The 13972-nt window shown below is 42.5% G+C and overlaps 1 protein-coding gene across 1 annotated transcript in view; it reads left to right on the forward strand.

Annotated features, from left to right (window-relative positions):
* The window catches only part of SQOR (sulfide quinone oxidoreductase), a 46212-nt gene that overhangs the window by 19093 nt on the left and 13147 nt on the right, over positions 1 to 13972 (forward strand). Inside the window, exons 2-5 of the mRNA XM_023514261.1 lie at positions 1064 to 1314; positions 2388 to 2558; positions 7917 to 7970; positions 13084 to 13316. Coding sequence (XP_023370029.1) covers positions 1081 to 1314; positions 2388 to 2558; positions 7917 to 7970; positions 13084 to 13316 — 692 coding nt within the window. The 5' untranslated portion in view covers positions 1064 to 1080. The remainder of the gene's footprint in view (positions 1 to 1063; positions 1315 to 2387; positions 2559 to 7916; positions 7971 to 13083; positions 13317 to 13972) is intronic.

The following is a 13972-nucleotide window of genomic DNA, read 5'->3' on the forward strand; positions in this document are numbered from 1 at the left end:
CAGGGGGCCAGTCCCTGAGAAGCCTTAATTTTCTCTCTGCCAAAGCACTAACCACTCAGAGTAAAAACAGGTTTTGCTAAAGGTGAAAGTGCATCTCTTGGAGGAACTAAGGTGAAATTGTTTACTGGATTGGCTGTAATAAAAGGCTCACCAGCACCAGGTACAGATTCTTTGCATAAAATGTAACTTTATGATACCAGGAAGAGTTCCTTTTATGACATTTAAAAATCATCTGGTTGAAATTGCTGAAGGTGTGGATTTGATTAAAATGTATGTCCCTGAGTCAGCAGAGTCAGGAGGTCCCTTAGTGGGGCTAGGGCCTTGATTGCCACAGTCAGAACCCCGAGTGGCGGAAGGTGGGTTTCTTGCCAGACTATGTCTGTTTCCACAAGATCTCGGGTGCCCTTTATAGCAAGGTGTGTTACAGATCTCTATCTGAACTCATGCATCAGTTTTAATGGAGTGAAAAGCCAAAGAGAGGCTGAAGGAGCATGGCTGAGAGGAGAGTGGGCAACAGCTGGGTATAGCCTAGAGCGGTGGTTCTCAACCTTCCTAATGCCTCCTAATGCCACAACCCTTTTATACAGTTCTTCATGTTGTGGTGACCCCCAACCATAAAATTATTTTTCTTGCTTCTTCATAACTGTAATTTTGCTACTTTTATGAATCATAATGTAAATGTCTGATATGCAGGATGTATTTTCATTGTTACAAAGGGGTCGCGACCCACAGGTTGAGAACCTCTGGCCTAGAGGGTGTGGATGGACTAGATGGGCACAGTCGAGTTATTAGGAAAGATTTAAAAGGTGGGGGATACCTGGTTCAGACAAAGTTCTTGATAGCCTGACATAGGAGGATGGGGAGAGATGGAAAGCTTAGCCAATTGTTAGCTATCAGTCAAGTGTTCTCAGGAGACCCTGGGATCACAGCCAGAGGAAAAGTGGTCTGGAGAGATGGCAGGTAGAGTGGGCTGGATGCCAGCCTTCCCTTCCTCTCTGAAAGAACGTGTCTTCCTGTGGTGGTTGCCGCCTTGGCACTCACAGCCTCTTCTGTTCCCTTCCAGCCTGATCCTGCCTGACAATGTCCCCGCTGGTTGCCTTGGTGTCAGGGCCCCATGCCCGGCTCTTTGCCTGCTTCCTCAGGCTGGGCTCTCAGCAGGCCAGCCCCCTTCAGCTGCACACTGGGTCCAGCTGCTCAGCCAAGAACTACTATGAGGTGCTGGTGCTGGGTGGGGGTAGTGGTGGGATCACCATGGCCGCCCGTGTGAAGAGGAAGGTGGGTGCAGAGAACGTGGCCATTGTTGAGCCCAGTGAGGTAAGTCTCCCTTTTGTGTGCCTCTGTGTGTGTGTGTGTCAGGGGTAGGGTGGGCACTGTGCCTTCATGTCACCAGTGCTTTTTCTGGGCATACAAAGCAGCCCATCCCAAAGGACTGGGAGAAGGTGGAGGGAAGCAAGGCTGAAGGGAGGCCAGATCTCTTGACATTAATGAGCTCTCACAACTGGAGACTTCCTCCTCCTCTTCCGATTTGATTACATCCATTATTGGTTGTAGGGGGATTGCAAAGAATTTCTGTTGTCATCTTCACCTTTCTATGGATTTTGGGAGCTCTGGCCAGCCAGTTGGAGGCACTTTGGCAATACTGAGAGCTCTTGGCCCCCCAGTCTACTCCATTAAGTGAAGTGGAATTCCCAGAGGCCATTAAACTAGTCTGCCTTTTGCCTCTGAGTCTAAAGCTTTCACAACTAACTTAGATCAAGAGTAAACCATCTGAAGCAAGACAATTTCAGAAAATACTGAAAGTTTGAGCTTGCCTGGTTTGTGGGATAGAGACTGCTACCTACTGGCTTTGGGTGTAAAACCTTGGAAAAAGGAGAAGGGGCAAATTGGGAGGACTGCAGTCCTCCATGGGCTTGGGAAACATGATCAGAAGTTAATGAAGTTTCGAGGATCCCCACAAGTGGCTGTAAATTTTCCAGACTTACCAAGGTCTCCACATACTCCTGGGGTACTATATTTAGGCAGCCAGGCTCAATTTTTCTTTATATCTGTGTAGCTAAAGATGTCCATAATGTGCATGTATGTCATAGGACATACATATTAAACACCAAATCAAGTTTCAGCAATACATAACAAAGTGGTCACTAAAGACAGTTTATAGATTTTTGGGATGATCTTGGAAACTTTCTATGTCAAGAGACTGCCCTTTACAGCTTAACATAACAGGAGACACCAACAAGGGGGAAACCAACCTTTCAGGGACTTTTTTTATGGGATGCTTTAAGAGTCAAGAGGCAGTAATTGAGAGAATCTAGCTCATAGACATTTAGTTATAACCCCCTTTCAGCAGCCTCAAATTGAAATAAATCTCCAATCACTTTGTTTCTCAGAGACATTTCTATCAGCCAATCTGGACGCTGGTGGGTGCTGGTGCCAAACCGCTGTCCTTATCTGGTCGTCCCACAGCGAGTGTGATTCCATCTGGGGTAGAATGGATCAAAGATAGAGTGGTTGAGCTGAACCCAGACAAGAACTGCATCTACACAGACAACGGCAAGCAGGTAACCATTGGGGCCTTTGGATTTTTTGTTCATCTGAGGGTTTGTATTCATGCACAACACACTGGGTGGCTTCATGGTGAAAGAGCGGTAGGTGTGCCTGTGTGCACCTGTGTGAATGTGTGTGTCGAGGACCGCATGAGATGGCAAGTCGTGTAGTAAATAGAGGATAAGTGGAGGGGCTGAGTAATGTTGAATTAATAAACAACCAAGGCAAGTATTTGTTGAATACTCACCGCAGACCCTATTGCTTGGAATAGTATCTTGCATCTGAATGTTTATTGGATGCAATGTTTATGCTATTGCTACGTGTCAAAACGACAGGCCCCTCCTTGTATCTCTTTCTTTCAAAGTAACCAGTTTTTCTACCTGACACTTGGCTCCCAGAGGAATAGGATGCTGGAAAATATCCACTAGGGGCATTATGCCAGGGCTGGAGGGGAATCCTGCGACTTCCAGGAGGTTTGTGCCAGAGCTAAGGAGAATTCTTGCTGCTGGAGTTAAGAGGTACCCAACTGTTCAGTACCGGGTAGAAGTCTACCTCCACCACCCAGAAGTCAAAGCTTGTCAGCAACTGCTACCCCTATGTTTGATGGGAGGGATAAGGGGAGGCTGGTGAGATGACAGGCCCAGGCCCAGAAACCATTTGCGACTTGATTCCTCTCATCAGCACCAAGCCTAGGACAGCAGCAGGCAGTGCGGCCTTCATATTTCACCTTGGCCAAGGCTCCGTTGTTCTGGGGCTCTCAGAGCGTCATTGGCCTGAAATCTCTGCCCCTTCTCCTCTCAGACTAGGGACTCGGGCATTTTCACAGAATTGTAGAATTAGATTTGGTGAGGATCTAATGTGTTTTCACACTTCCTTTCCTCCAAGCAGGGATTCATCTGTTGCAGGTATTCCTAAGCTTTCCTTGGGTCATGGATCTTTCTGAACACCAGATACAGGCCCTCTCTAGAAAAAATGCACGTAGGTACTAAATTTCACACTTGATTTTAGGGAGTTCAGAGATTCTTACACTTCTATAGTCTTTTCCTGAACTCTGGCCAAGACAGAGTACCTGGTCTTTTAACATTCATAATCCTTGGCTCTCTGGCCTCTACTCATGCATTCTGTGAATATTTAGTATGTGTCTACTGTAAGCTAGGTATGGGTTTAGACATTAGGGGTACAGGCATTACAGACAGAAGTTCTTACTGTCCTGGATTTCATATCCTAGTCGGAGGAGATATACAATAAATAATAGACATAACAAGTAAATTATATAATATGTTAGAATGTGATGAGAACTCATGAAAAACTATAGAACCAAGTAATTGGGGTTGGGGTGCATGGGGGTGGGGAATTAAATTTAAAATGTGTTGTTATTTACATAGTCCATGGCCAGCACGTTCTCTGACAAGTTAGCCCTCTTCATTTGTTTTTTTTAGACAGGGCGGTTATATGAAAGTTCTGCATTTACTGAGCCAGACTCCACCTTCTTGTTCTTTCTTGGGCCTCCAAGATGTTATTGTCCTTGATACCCTTAATGCCTTTCTTGTCCTTTGTTCTGTCCTATAGTGTGCAAGAACATGTCCTCTCTTTTTTCTGTGGAGAAACCCTTCAGCTATTTGAAGATGGCTCTCGTGTTCTGTGTAAGTTTTCTCTTTAGGTAGAAAGACTTGTCCCCTGTCCCCACACCCCTCAACTCTTCCTCACATTTTGTAGTTTCCTCTCCCAGAATTTCCCTCTTTATCCTGCTTTGGACAACATCTGGCTTGTTAGTGCCTCACGAACAAGGAGCTTAGAAGACAGCAGCCCAGTGGAGGGAGAGTGGCCCATTCTCTGCCATAGCTGGTGCTGCCTGAGTAAGCATTTGCTGTTCTAGTGACAGTTACCACAGTGCTGGTTCATGCTGGCCTTGAGGTCAGTTCAAACTTCTGAGTCCTTTTCACATGACTCACTGTCAAATCAGACTTCCCCATCCCAAAAGAGTACAGTTGTCTTGTATTTTGACTAAAGGTAGGAATGACTACATACACACACACAATAGATAGATGTATGTGTATTTATTTATTTTAATTAAAAATTAAAAAAAATTGTATATTGTTTTGGTGCCATTGATGGTTCAGAAACTTCTTATTTTCCTCAGTGTCTGCAGGAGACTAGACTGAATTATATACAAGACTGTTCTCAATATCCAAGATTGAACTTGGGGGCTTTTTTACCTTGTCAGTCTGCTTGCAGAGCCAGGAGGCCTCCACCATGGAACACACACCACCCCTTTTGGTACAGCAGGGCCTGCCTCCATGATCAGACCTTTCAAGAGGGAGAAGGATTTCTCTGGGCTTGTGCTTGTCTTAAGGGTCATAAACTTGTCTCATCTCTTGGGAATGAGAGGTACAGTAGGTGGTCCCAGTCCTATTTCTCCTAAGGTGTAAGTCCTTAGGGAAATTGTAGTGTCTTGTTTTAGGTTTGGGGAAGAAGCTGGCATGTTCTGGTGGGACTTTCTTCCAAGATTTTATTAGGTAAAAGTATCAGAAATCAGCACCTCACATCGCCTGTGAAATGTCATCTTGTTGATTTCAGTTTATCCCCCACAACCTGTCTTGATCTTTTGGATTTATGCTTCTGCCACCCAATCAGAAAATTTTCCTAGCTTTCCACAGATGGCTTCATTTAAGTTCAAGGTTTTAGTTCTGTGACATGACTCTAGAGAGCTTTTTTAGATTGCACAAATTATTCTTCAGCAAATATCCCATTTGCCAAATAATTCTGTTCTTATTCTATCTTATTCACTAGGTGAAAGACTGAGTTGAAGTTATTGCTAAAACTCAGATTCCATGTGTCTCCGACTCTTCCTAATCCCTCAGTGTGTTTCTCTGGAAACGTCTTATAGCCTTTAAGTAGACTGGCTCTTATTCCTTCTTCAGACTTGACCTGGTTCTATTCTCTTTCTTGTTACTCTGCCTGCAACATTGGCCTCTCATTTCCTCAAAGACGTTGGCCTCCTCCTTACCACAGGACATTTGCACGTGCTGTTCCTGCTTCTCCTAATATCTACTCGTTGTTAGTTTAGATATGACCCCTTTAGGTAAGCTTTCTCTGATTTACCAGACTAGGTTGGGCTCCCCCTTGACATGCTATCACAGCATTCTGTGATTTGGTAATTATTTGTGTTACTATCTGGTAATGTCTATTTTACCCACTAGAAGGACTCCCTAAAGGGCAGGAAGTGTATCTTTCTTATTTATTGTTGTATGGCCTGGACCTAGCACAAGTATCAGTAACTGTTTGTCTGTAAATTGTGTCTCAGTTTCTTTATCTGAAAACTGGAAATAAGAGCAATCTACCTTACTGGGCTTTTGTGAGTATTAAATGAATAAAAACATATAAAGTGCTTAGAACCATGCCTTACACAAAACAAATGCTCTAGAAATGTTTTTGTTATTATTTTTTTTAAAGAATGTATATAACAAGGAAAGGACATATTTACTGACTGTCTACTATATGCCAGCATAGTTGCAGACTGCCGACGAAATCCTGGCTTCTCATTGTGAACTCGTGTTGGTACTCTTCTTCTTCTAAATTACTGTGAGACGTCGGTAGATGAGCCTAGAATTTTGCAATGGATAAATAGCCTATTTACTAAGTTGTTAGCATTAGAATCTATCTCTCCACCCTTTCTGAGAATACTTGCTCATAGTCAACATTCTGGCAAGGTCTACACTGTTCTCTGTAATTGCTCAAAAATTTTGTCTACAAGCTTTTGCGATTCCTGAATGCTTAGGTCATCTGGACTGGAAACTTCAACTCATTCAAAAGGCTTCAGGCTTTCTTTTTGTTTTCTTGCTATTTAGGGTTTATTCTCCCTTAGTAGTTTTCTTCCCACCCCCCACCAGGTCTTAATCTATCTGTTGCTAGTTCTTGGAAATAGTCAATATTATGCTCTAATAAAATAAAATAGAGCATAATTAATATGATGCTCTATTATACTTTGTGACAAGCACAACCCAAAAAGCTCTTCCTATATATACGTCTTTCCCTTATAGATCATCACCCCAGTCTCCATGCTAGCTCTCACCTGACTCACCATGGCTCCTCAGTCAGCCATTTAATGGGCCTGGCACACGTTCCTATAGAATAAAGAATTTCAAAGCAGTGGCTGTCTATGGATAGGCAAAGCATGCAGAAGAAGATGCTTCCATTATCTATCTACTTTGATAAATTGTAAAATTGTCTTTTTCACAAGCCACTGAATCATTCATCTCATGCACAATGCCAAGTTCTTCACTTTAATTTAGTGATTGTGCTGGATTCTTGAAACATGAGGAGTAAGACATAACCTTTATCCTCTAGGTATGTTCAGTGTAGTGGGGAGGATATTACTCTTCTGTATTAAGACAGCATCACTACGCTAAGGAAGTTCCTGGCAGGGGCAGGCAGGGAGGGTGACTGAGTCATGGGAAAGCCTTGATGTGGAGGTGACCTTGGGGCTGAGTCTGCTGGATTCTGGTGTAGGTTCTCTGTTCTCTTTGGCAACTTGTTCCCTTGGTTTCCTGGCCAGAGGTAAGTACTCCTGGGTCTTAGAGTCCTCTTTCCCCAAATGAGATTTGCTCACCTTGCTTGTTCTGCTTCTTATTTGGCACAAGATGATGGTCACCATTTTCTCCTTTCTGAGCACCTGAGTCTCGTCACAATCATTCCATCTCCAGTTTTCTGGGCCAGTTCTTGTCCTTTACACCCTTCTTACTTACCCTTTCTGGCTTCAACTTCTGCCTGCTCCTAAACGTACATCTCCACTGTGATATTTGTGAATTCTCTTGTTTTCAGTATGAATAAGCATAGTACCCATATTTGATGAGCAGATTTTTCATCCCAGTCATACCATTCAGTAAGATAAGGTAGACTATATCGCAGCCTTTTTAGTTTCCTTCCTAAGAACAGTTTCCTAATTATGTGATTGGTTCGGTCCACAGGACAGGTCAGATTTGCTTGTGATTCGCCTGTTACCCCATAGGTTTTAGAGAAAGTTGATTATATTTTAATAGTAGGAAGGCCACGATCCCACTATCCTATAAGCACTGTGCTAATAATTGTGGCCTCTTGGTTGCAATTGTCCACTGTGTGAAAGTACAGGAGTCCTAAGCCATCAGGGCCTAGGCAGGGTAAACATCATTTGTGAGACAGCGAGGTGTGAGCCATAGAGAGCAGAGGGCATGGATGGAGAACTGGACCATGTACCCTCTCTGCCTGCCTGCTCACCTCCCTCTGTCCCAAGCATTCATATCAAAGAGTGGAAAGACCACACCGGGGGCCTGGATCTGCCTTTGGGCTGCTACTTCTTGGGTCCTGGGCTAAAATAACATCTTTTTGTGTTGCAGATCTCCTACAAATATCTTATTATTGCTCTTGGAATCCAGTTGGACTATGAGAAGGTACTATTTTAAACTGTTTCTATGTTCCATTGGTTTGAGAATATGGGGAATGGGGAGACGGAAGGGAGAGGAGGGGGCAGGATAGGCAGAGGGAGGGTGATTGGTGGGATTACGCCTATGGTTTAATCTACAAGGGTACATGTGACTCTCTCTAAATGTAGAATATAAATCTCTTAACACAATAACTAAGAAAATGACATAAAGGCTATGTTAACAAGTTGGATAAAAGTATTTCAAATTGTATATAGCAACAGCACTCTGTACCCCATGATAGCATTAATGTACACAGATCTGATTTAATAATAAAAAAAAAAGACTAAATACTACATTTACTTGCTTTATATTCATCTTGACAAGAAAAAAGGTCTAAGAAGGGCAGTGCCTGTGACTCAGTGGGTAGGGCACCAGCCCTGTATACCAAGGGTGGCGGGTTTGAACCCAGCCTCTGCCAAACTGCAACAAAAAAATAGTCTGTGTTATGGCAGGCACCTGTAGTCCTAGCTACTTGGGAGGCTGAGGCAGGAGAATCACCTAAGCCCAGGACTTGGAGGTTGCTGTGAGCTGTGACACCACAGTGCTGTACTGAGGGCAATAAAGTGAAACTCTGTCTCAAAAAAAAAAAAAAAGGCCTAAGAAATCCTCTTCTAGTTTTATTTTTCAGCAGCTCTTTTATGGGTTTTTCTTTTTGCAGTTTTTGTCCGGGCTGGGTTTGAACCCACCACCTCTGGTATATGGGGCTGGTGCCCTACTCCTTTGAGCTACAGGTGCCACCCTGATACAGCTTTTTTTTTTTTAAAGTATTCTCTAAGATTCTATAGATAATAACCATATGTTCTAGCTTTAAGCTTTAACCAGAGTTCAGCATGTCCATGTCCTAATGGTAATTCTTACAAAGCAGCAGTCTTGCCCATACTTCTAAGCAACCTGCCTTTCTATGTGGGACTGAGTTGGCAGTAGTAAAGATTAAATTTTCTTTTGGAAGTAAGATTTAGATTATGAATTTTTCAGCAGACTTTCTGGGTAGAACACCAGCAGTTAGTTTATCAGATGCTGGAAAGACATCTGTGTTTTCTTGTTCATTTTTGTGACTGATGCAATATAGATGCTACCCAGAAGTTCCCTAGATCTCCCTTTTCAGTGAGCGAGGGAGCCAGATGCTATCTGATGGTTGTGAAATTTGAGTTTCTTTTTCTAAAATATAGTGGAGTGAGTCAGTGGTTGTTATTTCCTGGAGCTTGTTGGGAACTGTGGATAAATAGTTGGAGCACATGAAACATCAGTGTAACCAGGTCATAAGATACAGGAACATAATCTGGGCAAGGACCTCATTGGATTGATCCAATAAAGGTCTTTGAAATGCACTTTTTGTGTGTGTGTGTGTGTTAAAAAACAATACCAAACTGGTGGGACTGCAAATTGATATGACCTTTTTGGAAGAAAGTATGGAGAATCCTCAAAAAACTCAAATTAGACCTCCCATTTGATCCTGTAATCCTATTACTAGGCATCTACCCAGAAGAAAAAAATCCTTTTATCATAAGGACATTTGCACTACATTGTTTATTGCAGCTCAATTTACAATTGCCAAACTGTGGAAACAATCTAAATGCCCACCAATCCAGGAATGGGTTAACAAGCTGTGATATATGTATGCCATGGAATACTATTCAGCCATTAAAAAGATGGGGACTTTATGTCTTTTGTATTAACCTGGATGGAGGTGGAACACTTTCTTCTTAGTAAAGCATCACAAGAATAGAGAAGCAAGAATCCAATGTACTCAAATTCTAATATGAAGTCAGTAGATGAGCTAATACAAGGTGGGGGGTTGGGGAAGGAGGGAGCGGGTGGAGGGGCGGAGGAAGAGGGATGGGGGTTATGGTGTTTGGAACTCCTCTTGGGGGCAGGACACAAGAGGGACTCTACCTAACAAATGCAGTCAGTGTAACCTAATTCTTTGTACCGTCAATGAATCCCAAACAATAAAAAAGAAAACAAAAATGAAACAAAACCTGAATCATGACATGTCCATGGGCAGGGTAGTGAAAATGCCTTGGTTAAAAAAAAATGAATTAATATCTTTTGCAACAATCTGGATGGAACTGGAGACCATTCCCTGAGTGAAGTATCTCAAGAATGGAAAACCAAACCCTGCGTGTACTCACAATTACATTGGAAGTAACCAATGAGCCACATGTGCACAGAGAGAAGTAAAACTCAGTGGAAAGCAACCAGCAACCAGAGGCAGAGAGGGGAATAAACCAACCTAAGAGGTACTACGGACACTATTTGGGTGACAGGCACACCTCTAGTCAGGACTCGAGTAATATAAAATGATTCTATGTAACCCAAAACACTTGTATCCCCTTAGTATTTTGAAATAATTGAAAAAAAAATCTTGGGATGTGTTTGTATGAAGGTTTGGAGAAGCTGTGAATCAGTGTAAGTATTGATGATTTTGAGTCAAAGTACCATGAGTCTCATGGAATGATGGACAAGCCATGGTGTAGACCAAATGGAGAGATGTGCCGATTACCACTACTTTTGGCAGGTGCGTGCCTCCCCCAGAAGCCCTGCAGTGTTGACCTAGCAAAGGCTGCACATCTCCATGATAGTCTAGGCACCATCATCTAATACCACGTGAGGAGGACTAAGGAGACCGGTGCTGAGAGTGTGTAGCAGCCTCTTGCTGCAAACTAAAAAACAATATTTAGAAATAGCTATTATTATGGAATCTCTGCGACGTACCAGGAACAGTGCTGGGAATCGTATATTGATTCCTAACAACTACTTGGGAAGGAGGCATTTTTATTTCTACTTAATAGATGAAGAAACTAAGGCAAAGAGAATGTCAGTAACTTAACCATGGCCACCGTGCTGCTTGGCACTCTTGGACTGCAGATACTAGAAAACTACTCAAGTTAGCATAAACAAAAAGTGGGGGTCATTTGATGAAATACCAAGATAAGTTTCTGGAACTCTAAGGCAGGAATGTAGGTGAGCCTTGGGGAGGGCTAGATCTCCAATCTGAGCCTGGTAGACCTGACAGATTATCTCTGTCCATTGCTGTCTGTCCATCTGTTTCTCAGCCAGCCTCACAGGGTCTCTGTAGCGTGGTGTCCTACTCGCTTGTCCACTCTGCATGGTAGGACTGTCCACCCCTACCCAGCATGCAGCTTGTCTCTGTCCAGCTAAAGGGGAGGGGGGTCGCATCTTATCTTTCTCCCTGACTCTCACTCCCCCTCTCCCCTTCTCTGCCTCTTTCTGTTCAGAGCTCCTAGGGAAGCACTTCTGATGGGATGAGGGGCCGTTTGGTACCCTGCACAACACAGGTCTTCCTGGAAGGAGTGTAGTTACCACTGTATGGTGCCTTTTCCCTTAGCACTGGCTAAGGGAAGGCCTAATGAAGGCAATAATAGATCAGCTGTTTATCTCTTGGATACTGAGCTTTACTTTGAGAACTAGGAGATGTGGTGGGAAGCCCTGTGGGAAGACTCCTAGGCAGGTGGTGTTTAGTTCTTTAGGAACCTGGGCAAGATTCTCAACCTTGTTCTGCTTCAGTTTTCTCAGCTGTTCTAAGGGATAATAATATCTCCCTACCTCCCTCAGAGGTGTATGGTAATATCCAACGTGTAACTTTGAAAACATTAAAACACAAGATGACTCTTTAATAAGAACGATTATTGTTATTGGGACTACTAATATTACTACCTAAACTGTATCAGGGTGATGAGTAACAAAGGAATAGTTTCTCTTTGCACTGAGTGTGGATAAATAATTAACCCAGGCCACTGAGAAGCTAGGACTCTCTTGCCTTGAGGGTTCAGGGATAGGAATCTGGGGTAACCTGGGAGGTGGCCTGGAGAATGGCCTGGGGAGGCTCTGAAGAGCCAGCCCCTCTCCAGCTTGTTTCTGGATGGTGGAAGTTGAATCTCCTCCTGCTGAGAATTGGTAATTAAGTTTCTTTGACTCAGTGTTTTTCAACCTTTTTTATCATCTCAGGGCACAAGTGAACCTGCAGTTAAACTTCTGTGGCACACTTAAATTATGTTGCTCAAAAAAAGGAGTTAAAAAAAAGTGTGATTTGAACTTCTTTTGAAAACAATTTAATGAATGATCTTTAAAAATTTTCACTACATACCAGGTGAAAATCACTGCTTTAACTCACTCTGTGACATCTTCCTGACACTCTACAAACCTTCTAGTATTAAAGATTAAATATATAGCTAATAGTATTGGCAGTAATAGGCTAACATTTATGGGGAACTTACTGTATGCATTAGCCCTTTTTCTCACCCCTAAACCTGTGTGGTCTTGTTTACTCCTGCAACAACACTGCAAAGCACATACTTTACTTCTACTCTATATGTGATGGACTTAAGCTTCCCAAACCTCAGTGGGCAGCATCAACATCCCCTGGAGGGCCTGTTCAAATACAGTTTTCTGGGCCTGCTCTCAGAGTTTCTGATGCAGTAGGTCTGATAATCCCCCAGCAGCCTGGGGACCATACTTTGATACCCAGTGGCTTAAAAGTGCTAGGTCATTTATTCAGGGTCACAGTGCTAGTAAGTGGAAAAGCTAGGACTCAAACCAGGTGTGTAGGATTCTAAAGTCTGTTTTTAATCACTTGACTTTACTGCCTTTACCAAGAATTTGATCTGATACAATGTGACACAGGAAAGTTATGTTTGCTGTTCTTGACAGTGTAAATGGCTCTTGGTCTTGCCTAGTGTTCTTGCCAATAAGGCAACTGGTTCTCCCAAAAGGAAGGGTGGGTGGCTTCTTGCTCTCACTTTGGTGGTGGGAAGAGTTGTATTGTGTTTGTATTTATTAATTGAGGGAGCATGTGGTTTTTGTTGTGTTTACATCATAGTGTTAAGGCCAGGCAGGTGGAGGAGTTGCCCTGGGCTGAGTCCCCTGTGGTTTGACAGGCGACCACAGGAGTCACGCTCTGGTCTTACAACCCTCTCCCCACCTGTTTGCTCTCTGTGTGTGAGTGCTGATGGTAATTATAGTACTGAAATATTGGAAAGGTTATAGAAATGGCAAAGAGCAAAGACTCTAAAAACACCATGCTATTATTAATAAAGAATTTTTGTGTGTTTTGTTGCAGATTAAAGGCCTGCCTGAAGGTTTTGCTCATCCCAAAATAGGATCTAATTATTCAGTGAAGACTGTGGAGAAGACATGGAGGGCTCTGCAGGACTTCAAGGAGGGCAATGCCATCTTCACCTTCCCAAATACTCCTGTGAAGTGTGCTGGTGCCCCCCAGAAGATCATGTACTTGTCAGAAGCCCATTTCAGGAAGGTATGCTTCCTCCCAGGGGCAGAGATGTGGGGGCAATGGTGCTAATTCAGTGATTGCCAGAATTCCATTTTTGTCCCTATCATAACCTTTTTCCTTTCTAAATTTTTATTACATATGTATAAAATTATTTAATTGGAAGAAGGAAGTCACTTATGATTAATTGCTTTAATAAAGTTATCATCAATTTGATATTTTACAGTTTTTTCTATATACTTTAAAATATTAAAATCATATTGTATATACAAATTTAGGTGTATTACATGCTACATACTAACAGTCTTCATGACATATTTTAAAATATAAAATATGTATAATAAAAATAAAGTAGAATAAAAGTCTACTGGAGATATGTTAGAGAATATTTAAATTTCTATATAGCCTAAAAAAAGTTGTTCATTTTTACACATAAGGCTATCCACTCAAGTTCAAGGTTATAAATATCTTTTGACTCTTGATACACATTTTGCAAATAGGCAAATTCCAATTTTAAAAGCAAAAGCCAGGCACAGTCGGCCATGCCTGTACTCCTAACACTTTGGGAGGCTAAGGCACTGGAGGCCAGGAGTTTAATATAAATGTCTTAATATAATAACTGGGAAAATGACATGAAGGTTATGTTGATCAGATGAAAATATTTCAAATTGTATATGAAAACACCACACTGTACTCCATGATTTCATTAATGTATACAGCT

The sequence above is a fragment of the Otolemur garnettii genome, unplaced genomic scaffold, assembly GCF_000181295.1.
Source record: "Otolemur garnettii isolate 467f Iridium unplaced genomic scaffold, OtoGar3 scaffold00050, whole genome shotgun sequence".
Lineage (NCBI taxonomy): Eukaryota > Metazoa > Chordata > Mammalia > Primates > Galagidae > Otolemur > Otolemur garnettii.